Source organism: Sminthopsis crassicaudata, chromosome 4 (assembly GCF_048593235.1).
Source record: "Sminthopsis crassicaudata isolate SCR6 chromosome 4, ASM4859323v1, whole genome shotgun sequence".
Lineage (NCBI taxonomy): Eukaryota > Metazoa > Chordata > Mammalia > Dasyuromorphia > Dasyuridae > Sminthopsis > Sminthopsis crassicaudata.
Window position 1 is genome coordinate 147,551,049 of NC_133620.1, and position 21,379 is coordinate 147,572,427.

Genomic DNA, 21,379 nt, shown 5'->3' on the forward strand with positions numbered 1-21,379 from the left:
GTTGAATGTAGTTTTTATTGCAAAGTGATCTGAAAAGAATGCATTTACTATTTCTGCCTTCCTGTACTTAATTTTGAGGTCTTTATGTCCTAATATATGGTCAATTTTTGTATAGGTTCCATGAACGGCTGAGAAGAAAGTGCATTCCTTTCTGTCTGCATTGTTTTCTCCAAAGATCTATCATAACTAATTTTTCTAATATTATATTTACTTCTTTAGCTTCTTTCTTATTTACTTTGTGGTTTTACATAATCTTAAATATTTCACTATGATTCCAGAATGCATTTGAAACAAGAAAGATATTTAATTACTTCCTTCATCAAACATTTCTGATCCTGTTAGAATGACATGTCAGCAAATAAAATATTTAGTAATTCCTTACCAGATACACTATGATACATTCTGCTATTAGGAAGAAAGCCAACATATGGTCCTTTTGCTCTTTAGGAACTCAGATTGTAATGGGGAACACTATGTAAATAAACATGTACATACAAGATCTATATCATATAAAAGGACAGTAATCTTAGAGGAAAAAGAAGACAGACTTCATGGTTTCCCTACAAGAAGGTGGGATTTGATTAGATGGACTTTGGTTTGCCAAAATGGTAATCTCTCATCCCAGTCATCCATCCATCCGGCCTTTTTAAATGAAGTATTATTTGGGTCAATATCTAAAATTAAAATTGTTCAAATGTAATGACAACAAAATTAATGGTAAACAAAGTCGTCATTTCATATTTTATTAATGAACAAAGTCTTTTAAAAGAATATGATTCTATCATACAGCATAACAAAATTAAGACTTTTATTATGTTTTTTTTTCCTCACATACATTTTCAAACCTCTTGCTTGGGCTCATTCCACAACTTGTTTACTAATTTCTTTAGTCCTGCTGCAAAAACAACAAAGATACCTTTATTACCTCTTTTAAAAAGGTATATGAAGAGAAGACAGAGGGAGAAAAGAGGTAATAAAAGATTTGTCTCAAAGGAATCTCAATATTTCTTCTAGTTTTCTAGGATAAAATACTCTGGTAAGTAAAGAAATTTACAGGTACGTTATGATCAAGATTGCTTTTTCCTGAATCATAAAATAATCTTATTTTTAAAAGACAAATATAAATCTTTAGTCATAGCATATAGTCCCAGAGCTTCTATTTCATAACTTTAAAGAACTGTCCAACTTTGGCAAATTAAATGGCAATCTAAAATCATAGCTTTTATAGGGCTATGTATTACAGGGAGTAGTAAATAGGGAGTCAGAAAAATCTAAATTCAGATCTGAACTCTGACACATATTAGCTATATATATGATATGGTCTTATTAGTTAGGACAAGATCACAGGCCTAAAAATGGAAAGGCTCTCAGAGGCCATCTGGTCCAACCTCCTCATTTTAGAGATGAGGAAACCAAGGGCTAAGGAATCACTTAACAGTTACTTCTGACCCAAGAGTCAGCTCCATCTACTATATTTCTCTGTGTCCTTAGTTGACTGAAATCTTTGAGGTGCTCATGCAATATAGACATGGTTGCTATGAGAAAAAAAATGAGAACATATTTTCAGAGCTCTGCAAATTTTAAAGTACTATATGAATGATAGCTCTTAATTAACATTTATTAAGTGCTAATGATAATGATTCACTGATAGGGAATATACTTATTTTTACTTAGCTAGGGAATCTGTGTTTCTTTCAGTGCCTTAATTGATATGAACGCAGCATGATGAAGAAACAGTGCTAGATTGGGAATCCAGAAAGACTTGAATTCAAAATTATTAGCTGCAAGACAATAAGCAAGACTCTAAGCCTCTGGAGTCTTAGTTTCTTCCTCCATATAAGAGGGATAATATCTAAAAAGGTAGGAGTAAAAGTCTAATGAAATTGCATGTAAAAACACACTGTTCTTTGTAAAGTTATACAAATGCTGCTCCTTTTGAAAGAGAACAAGCCAATAACATTCCTTCTCTTTATGAATGTTTGACAATACCTATTCTAAATTTACACCTGTTGTCAAAAGGATTTTTGCTTATATTCTTCTTTCTAAAGTGCCTCCCTATGATCAATTCCCATCTTCCAATTTCCACCTGTAGGATAGGAAGGCATTGAAGACCCAACTCAAATACATTTTCAGATTCTCCTCCCTTCCCTCAGGCTGTGGTTAAGTTTTGGTGAGATGTCCTGTTATTTTTTGCCTCTTCTTAGCACTACCTCAAAATTACAGTATTGGCCATAATAATAGCTAATTGCTGGCATTTGTTGTTCAATTATGGAATCATGTCTGATTCTTCATGGTCCCATAGACCATAGTGTCCATGGGGTTTTCTTGGCAAAAATGCTGGAGTGATTGGCCATCTCCTTTTTCAGGACATGAAGACAAACAGATTAAATGGCCTGCCTAAGGTCACACAACTATTAAATGTCTAAGGCTGGATTTGAACTCACATCTTTGGGATTCCAGGCCAAGCAACCTACTTAGCAAAATATCTAATTGCCCAAATAGCAGCAACATAGAGTTTTTAAGGTTTGCAAAGTGCTTTACCTATAACAAATAGGTCCTATTATCATTATCATCATTTTATAAATCAGGAAATTGAGGCAATGTTAAATGAATTTCTGAGGTCACACAGAAACACCAGATTAAAACTCAGGTTTATCCTGATTTCAAGTCCATCACTTTATCTATTCTAACACCTAAATGCCCACATGCCTTCCTTCCCCTACTTATGCTAAGCACTGCACAGGCAAAGCTATGTTTTATTTGCTATATTCCCCAAAAGGTCTTGCATAAAAAAGTGCTCAAGGAAAACACTAAAAACATACATTTCTAGCTGTAGAGAACTGAAAGGACCCCCCACACAAAAAACACCATAAAACAAAGATGAAGTGAATCTATTCTCAAGCTCTAAGAATATTGTTGCCATTTTTATATAGGGTAAACCAAAGCACAAAAATGTGGAATGCTTAAATCAACAAGAATAAAATAAGGATCTGGAAAGATCACAAGTCACTTGATTCTCAAGCTGGTTTTGTTATTTTGGTCATGCTCAATCGTAAACACACACACCCCTGAAGCAACATATAAGGTACCAATGAGATGATTCAAGTCATTTGGTTATTATGATAATTTCAAACTGAGAATCAGCCATTTCAGCATTCACCTCAACACATTTCTTTTTTTTTTGTTGTTGTTGTTGCTGAGGCAATCAAGGGTTAAATATCTTGTCCAGGGTCACACAGCTAAGAAGTGTTAAGTGTCTGTGTCTGGATTTGAATTCAGGTCCTTTTAATTCCAGAACTGATTTTCTATTCAAACCCAGTAACATCCAGTTTAGAGTTCATCCCAACACATTTCTTCTTTTTCTTTTTTGCTGTTGAGGCAATTAGGGGTAAATGACTTGAGCAGGGTCACACAGCTGATGAGGATTAAGCCTCTGAGTCTGGATTTGAATTAGGGTCCTTTTGACTCCAAAGTTGGTGTTTTATTCATTGCACCATCTAGTTGCCCCTTCCCCAACACATTTCTTGTGTAGTGTGGAAAGAAAGTACAAAATGTATTTAAGACTCATTCAAGATCCCTAAAGATGCATTTTGAAAAAAAGCTCTACAGGAAAGCATGGTTACTTACTGTTAAAATGGCAAATGTCACTTGGTTAAAATTCTAAGATTCTTTTCTGTTAACTTGAAAATCAATTTTGATATCATGGATGCATACCTTAAAAAGTTCAATGTCTTTTGTCTGTGTTTATTTTCTTAAATAAGAACTGGAATATTGTATTAACTCTACAGACAAAAACTATAAGACAAGATAGTTGCACTTTACGGCCTCTGACAACTGAGTCCTTTCCCCATGAAAACTGAGGCAATGTAGAAGCCATTTTTTTTCCTTATGTTTCTAATTATTCACACATCAAAAACTAGAGTAGTCTGAGGCTTTTCATGCTCCCAAGTGTTCTCTCTAAAAATAGTAATTGCTATCATCATATAGGGTTTTGAGGTTTCAAAAACACTACATGTTTTCCTCATAATAGCATTGTGAGGTAGGTTTTAGTGTCAACATTTGAAAGTTGAAGAAATTGAGGCTGAGTGTTAATTGACCTTACCAATGGATATATTCCCTCAATTAAGTATATGAGGCAGGACCTGAATTCAACTCGTAACTCCAATTGCAGCCCCATATCCACTATAATCCTTAACTGCCTAGAGATATACAGTTGTAACTAGGCAATGGTTATGTTATACAAAAATTTAATTCTTGAAGAGTATTAAGGCTTCCCTTAAATAAGGCAGAAAACATTTTATCTAAATCCAGTGAATCCCTTAAAACAAGATATTTTCATGTAAGTAGACACTGTTAAGTTTTTAAAAGGGCATTAATATTTCTTTGTTACCCAAAAACTATATTAATCATCAAAACATTCTTTTCTAATAAGTGACAATTTCATTCAAAAAAATAGGTGTGAAAACAAGTGATTTGGCCTTCAGTTTCTCTACTACTCTATTTTAAAGGACAACAGAATGTTTATATAGGGCTTATTTGAAAGCTTATAGTGTAAAACATCTTAGTTCATTTGCCAGTTATTTCATTCTCTACTGACCACAACTTTTAATTTTGTCATCTGGTTTCACTAAAATATTATTAGTAGTGAGGTTTATACCACTGATCAAATCTGAAATAAGATCTTTGTGGTAAGAACACATACAGAGGATGTAGGAGAAGGCTGTCTAAACTTAACTATCAAAATTGTTCCCTGGAAAGGACTAGTTCCCTAGAAAGTCACCCTTGATCAATCCCAGATTAAGAAATTAAAGAATGCTTAACTGGACTAGAAAAAGCTTGAAAGTACAATGTTGAAATTATAAACCTTTAAAAGGTTTAAAATGAAATGCACAACTTTTGTGTATGTGTATGTGTGTATATATATTTAAAAAACCCAAATGCTGTCAAACAGAAAAAGGGACTTTGTGACTTATGTGAGTAATGAAAGTTAAAATGCCTAAATCAATAGGACAAACTACCAGAATATCTTTCAAGAAAGAAACAAAAGCAAATTACATATAAAAACTGTTAGCAAAGTCAGGACTGTAAAGTTTTCTTCTGTAGTAATAAACTTAATAAAATAATTCAGCTCGGAAATTCATATGTAGAACTATTTGCTTATTTAAAAAAATACAAAAAAAAAGCATAAACATTTTGACATTGTTTAAAGAACAAGACAAACTTTGAACACATCTTCTAGACCCATGGCAAGGAACAATTTACTATATATTTCATTTCCAACGAAGTTCAGGCATCCTGAGATCCTGCCATTTTAAAGAATCATCCATATGAAAAGTCCCAATACAGCAATCCATCTGGAATCCAGTCTCACTTTAAATCTTGATAGGTATAAAGTCAGCCATCATTTTATACCAAAAATGTAGTAGGGGAAAGATTAACAGCACTGGGATTTACTCTCTGCCCTCAAAGTGTTCTGATCCAGCTTTATTTTGTCCACATCATCTTCATTAGGGAAATTTTTATAGTTTGCAAGAATATTCTCCACCAGGAATCGAACTGCTTCATCTATGTTGATATTATCCTGAAATGAAGAAAAACAAAATCAATATTGTAGCTTTCTTTCAGAGTACTAAAGATGCTCAGGAGAATCAGAAAAATCATTTTAAAAACAGGATTAGGAGAGGATTATGGAAAGATGGTGGAAGAGGTTGGCAAATTTCAAGTTCTCCTGATTTCTTCCACAAATGGAAAAGAACAGGATTAGATGCATTTTAAGAAATTAAGACTTTGCTGATTCTCCAAGAGTTCCTTGTTTTAAACTTAAGTGCTTGATTATTTTGGAGAATACAGTACTCTGTTTCCATAAGGAGGAAATTTAAGTTTAAGTATGATCCTGCTCTCATGAAACATGAAATTTAATTTAAAAAAAAGGGGGGGAGATTAAAAAATGCATATCCCCATATACATACACACAATCTGAAAAGTATGAAAAGTCATAAAATACATTTTATCACTGGCTCCAAATACTTATTAAATTTTCACATTCTTGTTATCAAGCCAGGTGCTTCTGAAGATCTTTATTTTAAGAGGTTTACTCTATTTTGCAACAATAAGTTGTCAATTCTTGACCCTGCCCTCAATAACTTTCTTTAGCACTTCTGGGCACCTGACTCTAGCTTCACTGTGAGATTGAATGGGGGCTGAAATTTTTGGTCTCCACCAGTACTCTAATATTCAATGAAATATTCTTTTCAAAGGGCTAAAACTTATATGTCTTTGGCGTAACAGCTATTCTGATGCTAAATACATTTTAAAAAACAGCCCTGAAGTGGAACAAAATTTAGCAATGAATTAAAAGAAGATTGACTAAAGTAGACAAACAAGCTCAATCTGGTTTCATCTGGTCAAGATCAGATGTTCCAAATCATTAGGTAAGAGTATATGAATATGAATGAGCACTGATGTCACAAAATGAAAGCATGTTTGTCTCTATAAAATTCACACACTACTACAGCTCTTAAATCCTATGACCTGAAAGAAGTCAACATCATGCTATTACTAGTCTTGTTTCATTCCAGTCCAACTCCTTCTGACTCCATTTTGGGTTTTCTTGATAAGATATCAGAATGGTTTGCCATTTCCTTTCCCAACACATTTTACAGATTAAGAAACTAAAGCAAACAAGGCTAAGATCATATAGCTGGTAAGTAGCATAGGCAAGATTTGAACTGAAGAACATGAAACTTTGTAAATAACTCCAAGCCTGGCATTTTGTCCACTGTGCCACCTTGCTTCTCATTCTCAGAGACTGAATTAAACTAAAGAAAAGAGTTCAGATCAGATGTTTTATTGTGAGTCCCATTTTGCCCCAAATATTGAGTATATGATGTGAGCCAGTGGTGATAATATATCTAGCCTCTTAATTGAAGCATGTAATGAGTTCTCTCTCGGCTGCTTTTATTTTATCCTTTAGTACAGACTTGTTTTTTGGGTATCATGCACAAATTAGTTATGACACCTATGTAATTATTAATAAAAAATTTTCCAAGGAATGAAAAGCTATCACAACATACTCCTCCATGTTTTATAGTCATCATGAAATAGATAGTATAGAACAGTAGCTATGCTTTTTCATTTTTAGGTACTCCTCCCAGCATCAGTATCAATTACTTTTACTCATTCTACCAGTTGTGATAATTTTTTGACTTAAGTAATATACTTAGAAAACAGGCTTTCAAAATGTTTTACACAATGTGATAGATGAGTTGCCTCTGTAATAATAAATACTTTATATTAAATTTTGGCATTTCAAATATCTATTAGTCTCACATAGTAAAAACTAATTTCTACAAGCAATTATTCATAAATTTCCAATCCTAGAGAAATCATTAATCATTAATGAGTTTCTACAACAACTGATTCAACGATGTCTTTTCAACTAGTTTCCAAGGGGACAATAGTGTCTCCTTTTTTCTGTAACTTGTATCACTGAAGTTTCAGGAGAAATGGGGACTAAATTCCTCACATTTATGTTTGGGCCCAGTGATTCTATGAATTAAGTCCTTATTCAGAAAAAGAATTGAAAATTATGGAAATGAATTTCTACCTTACCACCTAAAATTGATCAATAAAACCATTCTGCAGCATGTACTAAGAATAATATATTCCATTTCCTCCATCTGTTAAAACTATGAGTTTCATGAAAGCATCATACATTCAGTTAATTTACAGAATCTTAGAAAAGCAAAGGGACCTTAAAGTCCATCTACTCAAATCTAAAAAAATATTCTCTCTACAAGCCATCCAGTTTCTGCTTTTGAATAGCTAATAGTTTTTAAAATTTTATTTTTAATATTCATTTTAAAAAGTACGAGGTTGCAAATTCTTTTTTTTCTCCCATTCTACCCCCACTCATTGAGAAGATGAGCAATATCAATTACACAAGTGAAACCATGCAAAACCATTCCTACAAAAAGATAAAACATAAAAAACAAGAAACATGGAAGTGAAAAAAAGTATGCTTCAATCTGCACTCAGAATTCATCAGATCCAGGCCCTTACCTTTGCAGATGTTTCAAACCACCCTGTAAAGCCATTTTCTTTGCAGAACTGGTCCATCTGAGTAGCACTATGGCTATTGTCTTTATTCTGATCACATTTATTGGCTAGAAGAACTGTAGGAATTGGGATGCCATTTGCAAGTTGTACCTTACTGTCCAAATCATTTTTCCATTTGAGAACCGCCTCAAATGTAGATTCTCTTGAGATATCAAAGACCACAAAAGCACCCACAGCTTCTTTGTAGTATACTCTTGTCATATTACCAAACCGTTCTTGACCTGAAAATACATTAACAAGAAAGAATCTTCAGGGCAAAAAAAAAATAATAATAATAAATGCACAATTCAAATGTTTCTTTTTGAAGACATTCAAATCAAATAAACATTTATAGAGTAGCTAATATGTTCAAGGCTTTGTTCTAAATAAAACTAAGACAATCTTCTTCAAGGAGCCTATATTCTATTAGGAAAAGAACATACAAAGATAAGTAAATGCTAGGTACTTGAAAAGGAAAAGAGCTGGGTGAAGATGGAAGGGTGGATAGCAGTAGAAAGTGGAGTTAGGGAAAGTTGGGAAGAAAATTCAGCAAAGACTTCCATAGGAAACAGTACCTGAGCCCTGAAGATAGAGGCACAACCTATGAAACAAAGGATACCTAGAGGTGGGAGATGGGGATGTCACACACAGGCAACAGCAGACTAGCTGGGCTAGAGTGTTCAGTAGGGGAAGGGGAAAAAATAAGCATTTATATAATGCCTACTGTATGCCTGACACTGTGCTAACTACTTTAGAGACAGTTCATCTGATCCTCTCAATAACTCTACGATATAGGTTGTCATATAATAACAATATAAAATATAACAATGTAATATAATAACAATAATATGTATATATAATAACAATATAACATAACTATGTAATATAACAATAATATGCTGTTATTGTTTATTATATGTGATATTTATTATTATTATTATTATTTTCCAGTTGAGGTACTAAGTTAAATAATTTTAAGTGATTTGTTGAGGGTCATACAACTATTAAGTGTCAGACAGAATTTTAATTCAGGCCTTCCCACTTCCAAGCCCAGTGTTCTATCTACTGAACCACCTGGCTGCTTCAATAGATTAAGGGGAATAATATGAAATAAGTTTAAAAAGGGAAGTAGAAGCCAGCTTGGCTTCTTCAGTACTTACTTCAGATGTAAGTACTAGGTAAGCTGAGTTTATATTATATATTAAATAAGCATTAAAAAAGACTGTCTCCCCATACCCACTGGAATCTAAGTTTCTTAGGGTCAGGTATGATTTCAGTTTTGTCTCTGTGTCTTCCTACATTTAGCACTGTGCCTACCACATAGTATCAACCAATCAATGTACACATTTATTAAGCACCTATTACCTGCCACCATGGTGCTGCTAAGTGAGGGAGAAACAAAAAAGAATCAAAACACAATCTTTACTCTCAAAGAGTTTACAATCTAATGGGGAAGTCATGCAAATAGGATGTCAAACCAAGCTATAAATAGGTTACATAGGAAATCACTAAGAGAAGGAAGGCACTGGAAGTAGGAGGGGTTGGAGAAGACCTCCAGAAGAAAGCAAAATTTTAGTTGGGACTTAAAGGAAGTCTAGAGCAGTCAAATGACACAGTAGATAAAATGTTGGGCCTACATTTAGGAAGCCTCAACTTCCTGAGTTCAAATCTGACCTTAGACACTAGCTGTGTTACCCTGGGTAAGTCATTTTACTCTCTGTCAAATGAGCTGGAGAAGGAAATGGCAAATCACTCTAGTGTCTTTGCCAAGAAAACCGCAAGTGGAGTCAAGAAGAGTTGAAAATGCCTGAAAAATTACTGAACTAACAACACAGACAGCACCATATGGTCTCTGGATTGTCTGCTAACTCAGCTTTACCATACCACATATTATGCTGAAGTATGTATTTGTGCTTCCATAAGCTGGTACAGTGAATAGAACATGAGGCCTCAAGTCAGAAAGACATGAATTTGAAGCCTGCCTCAGACACTTACTATTCATGTGATAAGTCACAACTACCACTTGCTTCAGTTTCCTTAAATATAAAATGGAAATAATAATAACCCTTACCTCCTGGTTTATGAAGATAAAATTATATAAGTATATGTACACGCTCACAAATTTAAAAGAAATGTTAGCAATTACACCATCTACAATCACTTTTAACTGCCTAATCTAATCTGAGCACATGAAACAAGATTCAAATCATAAGTGCCTTAAACAGGGCCGAGATCAACTGCCAATAAGAAGAGCTGCCTTTTCTGAGATTAAGAGACTAGAAGGCAGAGTTAAAAATAAAAAGCCCTCTAGTAATCGCACCAATTGAACCTTTTAAAAAAATGATAAAAGCAAAAGACTGATAAAACTCATCAGAAGATTAGGGAAGGAAACAGTGAAAGAAAAAAAAAAAAAAGATATGATTCTAGCCCATATTCTTTAGTCATCTTCTCTTCACATCTTGGCCCAGGCCTCTGGGGTTTTGTGTGTTTGGTTTTCTTAAACCATGGCATAGCTATTCTTTTACTTCAAAAGTCAAGCTGAAAAGCATATATTAAAGAGCTATATTTGCATTTCAATGTGATTCACTGCAGATCTCTTTAAGCAGTAAGAGTCTGTCATACAGTAAAAAAGGATTACAGAGGGGCAAGAGTTCTGTAGCACCTACAGCAGAATAGCATAATAAACAAAGATCTTGATTTTTTTTTTTTACAATGCTCTGAATATCCTTCATATAAAGTAACTAATGTGAATTACACTCAGAGGTAAACAGAATTATCCTTATTTGGAGGAAAGAAATAACTGGAGAGCTAGGGTCTCTAGAATCTGGAAGATTTGAATTCAAAATTTGCCTCAGACACTTACAAACTGTTATGCTGGTCAAGTCTCTTAACCTTTGCTTGCCAGAGTTTACTCAACTGTAAAATGTGAATAACAAGAACCCCTATTTCTAAGGCTTGTTATGAAGATCAAATGGGATAAGTATTTGTAAAGTGCTTAGCCCAGAGCCTGGTACTAAGTAGGATCAATGTTTGTTTTCTTCATTCTCCATTAAAGAATGCTATCTTATGGATTTAATATAAAATGTTCTGTAAATTTAACCTCTATCGGATTGCTTGCTGTCTTGAGGAGAAGGGAGAAAAATTTTGAATACAAGGTTTTGCAAATGTTAAAAATTATCTTTATATGTATTTGGAAAAATAAAATACTATAAAAAATATAAAATGTGCTGGCAAAATATCCCCAGAGGCACTGTAGTAATACCAATACTATGCATGGTCTAAATCTGGTGGCCTTAATCCAAGGTCTATGACCTTGTTTTTAAAAATATTTTGATAACTATTATTTCATTATAATTGGTTTCCTTTGTAATACCATATACTTAATAATTATAATCCTATATATTTGGGCACCCGCAAATATTCTCAGAAGGGATCAGAATTCAGATTGTCTAAAAGGGTCCAAGACATAAAAAAAAGTTAAGAACACTGAACACTGTTGTAAACAGTATCTGAAATATACAATGTTCACAGGAATTTAGGAAAATATAGTCTTTTAAAAAAAAAAAAAAAAGAAGAGTATCAAAGTAGCTAATTCTTTAACAATCATCCAGGTTAATTAAATCTGGCTATCAGACTTATACTTTTAACTGAACATCTGGATCTCAGTGCCATAAATATTTTATAAATTAAGCAGTTGTTGAAGATGATGGAAGATCAAGACCAATGCAAAGTTAAGAGCTTAATAAAGGGGCAACTAGGTGGTAAAATGGATAGAGAACCAGTCCTGGAGTCTGGTAGATTTGAGTTCAAATGTGATTTCAGACTCTTTTTACCTGTGTGAGCCTTGGCAAGTCATTTAACCCTGAATGCCTTAAAACAAAACAAACAAAATAAGAGGATAATAAAACAATCCTGACCTTGGGCTATTAGTTATTGCCAAGCAATTCCAAAATGCATAAATAGCCCAAATTTATTTTTAAAAACCACATCACTTTTATAATCTTAAAAATATTTCATAGTAGAGTAGCATAAAAAGAGAAAAAATCCTTATCAGACTAAGATGGCTGATTTTAATTAACTTTTGACAAATATCTCCTTCCAGGATCATTTGAAGTTCTGCTTGCCACATCAGAGTCAAACCTATTACAGTAACTGGCCAAATATATCTAATCCCTATACATGAGTGTGGTTTCATTTTCATGTTCATATTTTATTACTAATTTAAATCTGGTCAGCCAACTGTTTAGAGTGTGATTTCACTACATATGCTGACATTTTATAACGATAGAATCACTCCATTTTTCATTAACATTTAATATGTACCCACAGCTTATGCTGAGCTTGACACAGAACACAGCACTCAGATCAAAAGCAATTTTACTGCTTTATAGAGACAGACCTATAGGTATTTGTTTCCATTTCCTTTTGAAAAGGTTCTTCCTATTAGCTTCATTATTGGGCTATATCTTTGAGTCTTGATAATGATAGGAATGAAATTTAAGCTTGCCTCATTGGGACACCATTTAAAAATATTAGTTACAGAAAAGATTTACCTTTGATTTAGACATTTCATTTGACAGATACATCTAAACAATCCATAGGAAAAGGATAAATATGGACCACAGAATGTGTCCAAAGCTATTAAGACTATATCCATCCAATGGCTACCATTTTGTTTCTTTAATAAATCACATAATTGATTTTAATAGAGATGCTTTTTAAAAAATCACTGAAGCCACTCATCCATCATAATAAAGGTAAAATACTCTTTAGGTAATGGTAGAGAAAGAAAGATAATTATGATCATGACCTGCCTTCATTGAGCTTACTGGTTATTACATCATAGTTTAAAAAAATAAAAAAGGCAATGTCACATAACTGCTTAGAGAACAAAATGGAATAAAAAATGAGAGTTACAAAATATCATGAAAAGTAAAGAAAACAGACTGAGAAGATCACACATTGGTTCTTAAAGCACACAGGACTTACATTAAGGTTTTGAAGGATGGGGAGGATTTGAACAGCAAGAAAGAAAAAAGTCTATAAACAGTTCACAATATGGGAGGAAGGGATGGAATTTTAGTTGGAAAATAAATTCCATACAGAAATGGTTATTGAGAGAAATTTGAAAAGAACAAAGTGTCATGTTAGATGCAGAGTTAGGAAGAATTCAGTTCAAATCTTGCTTCAGGCAGACACTAAAAATGTGACTCAAGGAAGCCATTTAATCTTGGTCCACCAAAGTTTTCTTATCTGAAAAATGGGTATAATGACAGTACCTAACTCCTGGGATTGCTGTAAGCCTCCAATGAAATAATATTTGTGAATCACTTTAAGAAACTTAATGAATTATTTACATGTTAGTTATTAAATTACTAGCTATGCAAGGCCTCAAATACTAGGCTAAAGAATTTGAACTTTATTTGATAAGGAACAGGAAGTCACAGGAAATTTTTGAGCAAAGAAGTGATGTGAATAATTTTATGTAAAAAAAAGGTGACTATGGCAGTAGTGTGAAGAATGGAATGGAAAAAGGAGAAAAGAGGTGGGAAGATTTATTAGCATATTGCAATAAGCCAGATGGGGGTAATGAAGAGCCTCTACCAGGGAGGTGGCATCTGGGATTGAATAACTGGTACAGCTTTGAAACATACTGGGGAGTTGGAATGGAAGAGAATTTAGAAGCATTTGTATTCGCCATCTTCACATTCACTGGCAAAGAGATTATAGAGAAGATCATCAATTAGCAAGTTTATTAACAGCTATGAATGATTAACATTAGAGTTAGTAATGGGTTACCATCTTAATTAATGGCAATATTTTTTCTAAATGTATGTCTTTAAAAACATGCCATCTTAAAGTTAAATTACTGTATTTTATCTTGATATTTTAGAGATAAGAGAGCCAAGGAAGAAAGGGATTAAGTTATACCATGATCAGTTGCAGTGCAAGGATTTATACTTTGTCCTCTTGACTCTAAGCTTGGTGTTCCTAAAAGAATTACCTCAAATACACCTAGAACTTCTTGGTCTGGTGGAGCTAAAATAAGAAAATCTTCTAATGGCTGTTACCATCACTCTGCCTACCCCCTAAATCCTCTTTTCTAGATTTTACCTCCACTCCCCAAGTTCTTTTAAGCATATCCAACAATCATTAGCAAATTAGTTGCTTGGAAACAGTTCACAAGTGCAATCAAATGGTTTCATTGATATAGTTGGCATTTTTACTGAAGGCTGTTGGCAAAACGCGATGATTTTGAGTCTAGTAGTTATTGATTAGTATATACAGTAAAAACAGGCAACCATTGGACCGACTTGCCTAACATTTTCTTTAATCATTAACATAATTTTGGACTTCCAGAATTCTGTTCCAACCCATCAATCCAGCCTTGACCAGTGTCATTCCTCCTCATCCATTCTATATTCTCCCCAGCCTGGACTACTTTCTGTTAAACACATTTTTAAAAAAACCATTTAAAATCTCTTTAATAATATATCAGAAAATTGCGAAGAATCAGTCTAGCACACTGGCCAATTTAATTCTGTAATCTTTCCTTTTAGGAAAATTGGGACAGTGACCATTCTCTAGTTCTATGATACTTGTCCTATTCTCCATGTTCTTTCTTTTTAATTTGTACTCCAATTTTATTTTCAGTTCTGAATTCTCTCCCTCCCCCATCCACTGAAAAAGAAAAAGAAAATTCATTACAAACATGAGTCCTTTGGAAAAATTATCTTCTCCATCAAAACAAAAGGGTACTTTCTCCCCTCATATTTCTCAGCAATTTGCTTGGACCTGTCTTCTGTATTTCGCTCTCCCTGGGATCAATTATTAGTGTGTAGATCCATATTCCTCTATTAGACTATAAACTTTGAAAGCATGGGCTATATTTTGCCTATCCTTGTATTCTATTAGGGCATAGCACAGTCTTTGTATATCGTATATAATAAATTCCACTGAGTTAAACAGAACACTGTCTTAAAGCAGTACTAGGTACAACATGGTGAGCATAAATACCCCAATATTTCTGAATTTGGGGGAAAAGGAGAAAGCTACAGTTTGCTAAAGTGGAATTCAAACCTGGCTATGCTACTTATCACCTGTCGAGCCCATCTTTTTGGGGCCCAGTTTCCTTATCTATGAAATGAAAAGGTTAGACTAAACTACTAAGGTTCCTTTTAAAGCTAAACTCCACAAGTCTATTTCAATTAAGTTCAAGGTGACATATATACAGACAGAATTCATAAACTCTGTTATAAAGGCATTTTTAGGTGTGTCTTAAATGCACATATGTGTTATCTGTAAAGACTAATATAGCACACATTTGTCAACTAATGCCATGTCAGGAAGAGGTTCATAGAGTCAACTGGCAAAAGGTAATCTTTTTAATATGGATTATGTTTTAAGTACAGCAATTTTCTCCATGAATTACAGATCATAACTGTTTGTTTTCAGTGGTAATCTACTTAGCATACAGAAACAGAGAGCACTGGACTTGAGTCAGAAGACCAGAATTTAGATTCTGCTTCAGATATCCAAAAACTGAGTGAGCTGATTCTGGGGTAGTTATTTAGACTATCTCAGCCTCAGGTTCATCATCTGTAAAATATGAATTAATTATAGTAGCACCTAATTCAAAAGTTTGTTGTAAAAATCAAATTGAGGAAGGAGGAGAAAGGGAAGTAATAAGCATTAATATAGAGCCTACTACATGCTAAGTGCTTTATAAATATTATCTCCTTTCATTCTCATCATCTCTGTGAGATAGGTGCTATTATTATTTCCATATTACAGATGAGGAAACTGAGGCAGATAGTACTAAAGGATTTATCCAGAGTCACACAGCTTCTAAGTATCTGAAACCACATTTCAATTCAAATCTTCCTGACTCCAGATCCAGCATTTTAGCCATTTACTACCTAGAAAAGGAATGTACTTAAGCAGAGCCAGGATTTCATAAGCCAATAATCAAGAGCCTTTAATAAATGATAATAATAGCACATATTATATACTGAGCACTGGACTAAGCACTTTATAAATATCACATTTGATCCTCACAACAATCCTGGGAGGTAGATGTTATTATGATCCTCATTTTACAAAGATACCTGACTTGTCCAGGATCTGAGGCTGAATTTGAAGTTAGGCCTTCCTAACTACAGGCCCAATTTATTGTACTGCACACCTAGTGAGGATTCAAGAAGTTTTACTTGTACTTCTAATTCCAGTGACTAATAGTTTTTCTCCAAAGGTCTCAGGCTTATGGCACAAGACTGACTTTTCTAAATAAAACCAAACAATAATACATCCGCTATGTTCTTTCATCAAAACAGGACAAGGTCTATAGCTAAAATGAAAAAAAAAAAAATCAAAAGAAAGGAGCAAAGATATGTTTGTACTAAATTCAGATTATCTAGCCAGTCAAAAAAAACATTTATTAAACACCTACTATGTGCCAGGTAAAAATGCTAAGTGTTGGGAATACAAAGAAAGGTTAAAGACAGGCCCTACTCCCCAAAGAGCTTAGGAGACAACATGCAAATAATCATGTAAAACAAGCTACAAATAGTATAAACAAGAAATAATCAGGGCTTAAGAAAGTCCCAGAATCAAGGAAGATTGGGAAAGGTTTCCTGTATGTAGAAGGTGACATAAATGAAACTAGGGAATCCAAGACCCAGGGATGAAGAAAGGGAGAGCATTTCCAGTATCAGAGAGAGGGAGTAGGGAAACTCTCAGTGAAAATGGCTGGAGTGGAGAGAGAGTACTTTATGTCAGGAACAAGGAGGTCATTGTTACTGGCTCAAAAAATAAGTAAAATCCTTACTTTGTTAAAATTTTTTTGGGCCAGACTGACTAATTTTTGAAGTGAGGAGGGCTCTGGATTTAGAACTAGATCTAATATAATCTGTTCATTTCACATATAGTTAAACTGAGACCCAAAAATGATTTTCTTAAGGTCAAGAAGAAATTGCCTGCCTAATGGAGAACTAGCAGGTGGAAAAGGAGATGATGTAAGATGCACACATGCTTGTTCCATAGCTAAAGGCAGGCCAAAGAACCAAATGCTATCCACAGCAGGAATCCCTTAAATTTTCTATTTCGGACTTTAATTACCAAGCCTATTTTTATAAACTTGAGAGCTTCTACCTAGGTTACAGGCCACTGCCAAATGAAACTTGTTTGGATGCCATAAGAACATCACAGGACCATGAGTAACAAATCTACTTTCACAACATCAACTAATATTCTGGAAGCAACTCTCCATATCTCTCCATATCCATGAACCCTAGTCCTAAAATGTCAAGAGATACACAATGTTCCCTCAGCTTAAAATTAACACACAAGAAACTATCATTGACCATACAAAACAGCTTTCTCCAGTAATGGGGAAAAAAAAAACCCACTACCACAGCAACAACAAAACTTCTTGGGATACAGACATAAAAATGATAGTCTCTGTCTTCTAAGAACCTATATTTTATTAAGGGGAGACTACACATAGAAGGAAGTGTTTGCTTTGTTGTTGTTCAGTTATTTTTTAGTCTGTGCAACTCTTTGTGACCCCATTTAGGATTCTCAAGGCAAAGATATGGGAGTGTTTTGTCATTTTCTTCTCCCACTCATTTTACAGATGAGGAAACTGAGGCAAACTGAAATTTAAGTACTTTGCCTAGAGTCACACAGCTAGTTAGTATCTGAGCCAGATCTGAACTCAGGAACATGAGTCTGGACCTCCAGGCCTAGCACTGTGCCACCTGGCTGGCCAAGTATTTGCTAGGAATGGATAAAATCCCAGTATGATGGAATGATGCAGAAGAACGGACAGTGTTAATTTGATTTTGTTCCCAGACTGATCAATCTGTTCCCAGAACAAGAGAGAGGGGACAGAGAAAAAGAGAGAAAAGATGACATATTCATGGCAGCATGTTAGGAGCTGCAGATCTACCTGAGAGTGAGGGTATATAGCCCAAAGGCCTATGTTATGACACAAAGATACCCATAGTATTACTGCCTATGTCTAATATTCTGTCTTGAAATCTGATTCATCTTTACTTTTCCCCTCCATATCTAGTCACCAGTTCTCTCTTTACATGACTTTCATCCACTCCTTTCTTTTTACTGCTATTATTTTAGTTCCCCATCTTTACATCACATCAGGATTTATTTCCTTTTTTTTAAACTTTATTTTTAATACACATTGTTTTGTGAATTATGTTGGGAGAGAAAAATCAGAGTAAATGGGAAAAACCATGGGAGAGATTTTTTTAAAAAAAGTAAACATAGTATGTGTTGATTTACATTCAGTCTCCTTAGTTTTTTCTCTGGTTACAGATGGCATTTTCTGTCCAAAGTCTATTGGAATTGCTTTGGATCCAAAAGCATTGAGAAGAACCAAGTCTTTCATAGTTGATCATCACACAATCTTGCTGTGTACAATGTATTCCTGGTTCTGCTTGTTTCCTTCAGCATCAGTTCATGTAAATCTTTCCAAATCTTTCTATAATCAGCTTGTTCAAGGATTAACTTTTCAATGGTTTCCTAATCAGCTTCCAATCCAGCTTCTTATATATAACACGGAGATTCATTTTCCCAAAATTTTACTTTCATTATCATTCTGTTTAAAAACTTAGAACAACTCCTTATTACCTACAGGATAAAGGTGTAAGGGGCCTTTAAATGGGTGCCACAGCGCATCGGGAGATTGAGGCCCGGAAGTAACTTCTGTGGATATTAGGACTGCCCTTGGGCGGGATCCTGGCCATATTGAGATAGCTTCGTAATGGGTGACTCTCTCGCTGATTGGCTGTGTGTGTGACCTCACAGGCCCTTTATAAGCCCACTGCAGGCAGCAGTCGCTCTCTTTAACCTCGGGCTCTTCACCCTGGCTCCCTAGTCTGGGTGGCCAAGCCAAGATGGGTAGCCAAAAGAGGTAAGGGTTTTGGTAGTGAACACTTGGATCTTCTGACCAGGTGTTCACTCGGGAACCAACAAGTCAGGGCATCAGTTAGGGCATTATGTGAGTAGGTACAATAAAGGCTTTTAAGATTACACGTGGTTGTTCTTGAGTGCGCTACCGGTTATTAAGCTATAGATTCAAGAGATTGTGGCCAGAGACCTTAGAAAGCCTCAGAGGAGGTGAGCCGGGTAGAGTTCACACTGCAAAGGACAGTGGTCAAAGGTACTCTGGTGGGTCTAGGACAGACTAGTAATTGTAACTGCCAGTTACATAAAGGTGTCCAGATCCTGATCCACACTACTTTTTCATTGCTCAAAAGAGCCTTTGGTTCTAGCTTGGCCCGCCAAATCATTTGTTATCTTTAGTGAACTCATACTTTCCAGACACTGTATCCATACATTGTGGTACTTCTAGTTTTCTGTTCAGGAATGCTTACCTACCCCTCTCCAACCAAGCCCTCCCAATATTCTAAGGTCCACCCCCAATCTCACATCTTCCCCAAAGCCTCCCAATGATCAAGGCAGCCCCTGTTCTTCCTGTACTCTATAGGCCATATCTGCTGTTCTCTAGGTTTTGCCATTTTTCTCATTTGTTGCTACCTAATAAACCAGCAATATTTCAAAATGAGGGTCATTACTTTGCTACAAATAGAGTTGCTAATCTTAGAAAGTCTTAAATTTTCCTATCATTTAACTTCTATATTCAGAAGAATATAATATTATAAAAGAGGGTTACAGGGTTGGAGACAAAAAAAGTTAGCTTGAATATGGCTTGCTATTTTAACTAGCTTGGTGGTATGGTGAAGCCTCTTAGCCATTCTGGTCTTTTGCTTCTTCTTCTGTAAGTGAGACTTATGATCATAGTACCTACTTTGACAAATTTGTGAGAATCAAGTAAGAGAAATCTCAAACTAAAGATTTTCAAAATTACATATATTGCCTTAACCTCTCTGCTGAACTCCAATTTCATAATTCCAACTGCCTTTCAGATATCTCCAACTGGATATCCAGTAGACATTTTGAACTCAGTATGTTCAAAATGAAACTCATTATCTTTTCCCCTAGACCTTACTCCTCTTATTTATTATCTTTTTTTCTAGACCATACCTCCCCCTTCTACCTGCTGTATTACTAAACAAGATAACCCCATCTTTTGAGGCCTTCAGGCCCACAACCTCATCTCTTCATTATCTCTCCTTCCCTTTATCGAAGCCACTGCAAAGGACTGTTGATTTCATCTTTGCAATGTCTTTTGAGTATGACCCCTTCTTTCCTCTGACATTCTCCATCACTTCAAACCTGAATTATGGCAATAGCCTTCTATTGGGGGCTTTGCTGGCTCAAGTCTCTCCCCAGTCCAATCCATTCTCCTTTCAGTCAACAAAATGATTTTTCTTAAATCACTAGCCCAATGATGTCATTCCTTCTACTCAATAAAAACCCCAGTGGTTCCCCTTTTGCCTCCAGGATCAAACAAAATGCTCTGTTTCATAACCTAGTCCCTTCCTATCTATCCAGTCTTCTTATATCTCACATCCTGGATTCTGCTCTCCCACAAAAAACACCTTTCATCTCTCAACTGCTGCCATTTTCAATGGCTGTCCTCAATGCCTGCAATGCACTCCCTCTTCCACTACAATTACTGACTTTGCTGGCTTCCTGTAAGTCTCAACTAAAACCCCACTTTCTTTTTATGTGTTATTATTTTTAAATTTTTAATTTATTTGTTTTCAACATTTGCTTTTGTCAGATCCACTTTTTTTTTCTCCTTTCTTCTTTTCTTTCCACCCTTCTTCAACAGGTGACCCATGTACAATTATATTAAACATTTTCATATTAGTCACATTCTACAGAAAGCCTTCCCCAACTCTTCCTAATTCTAATACCTTTCCTCTCTTAATTATTTCCTATTTATTTTGTATATAGATTGTTTGCACATATTTGCTTATAGTTTGTCTGATTGGTTTGTAAGCTGCTTAAGGCCTGGCAGGGACTGTCTTTTGCCTCTTTTAATAACCCCAGCACTTAGCACAGGACCTGGAACATGGCAGGCAATTAAAAAATAGTGATGGAGAATGCATGTAGCCAAAATAGTGTTGTATGAATGTTTTATATACATATATATATATATATATATCATAACAGATATTCAGTGTTTATTTTTGCAGAATCATGAGTTAGATAGTTGTAATGGCCTTCTGAATTCAAGTCCAAACACCCTCATTTTATAAATATAGAAATATCCTCATAGTTATTCAGAGTCTTACCCAAGGTCAGAGAGCTAGTTAAGTGGCAGAAGTTGGACCCTAACTCCTGGTATTAT

General features: G+C 34.8%; 1 protein-coding gene across 1 annotated transcript in view; it reads right to left on the reverse strand.

Moving 5' to 3' along the window:
- Positions 1-729: 729 nt before the first annotated feature.
- RAB32 (RAB32, member RAS oncogene family) overlaps positions 730-21,379 on the reverse strand; it is a 49,488-nt gene continuing 28,838 nt past the window's right edge. The window contains exons 2-3 of the mRNA XM_074309605.1: positions 8,062-8,339; positions 730-5,581 (exon numbers count right to left, since the gene is read on the reverse strand). Of these exons, the coding sequence (XP_074165706.1) occupies positions 5,435-5,581; positions 8,062-8,339 (425 nt within the window). The 3' untranslated portion in view covers positions 730-5,434. The remainder of the gene's footprint in view (positions 5,582-8,061; positions 8,340-21,379) is intronic.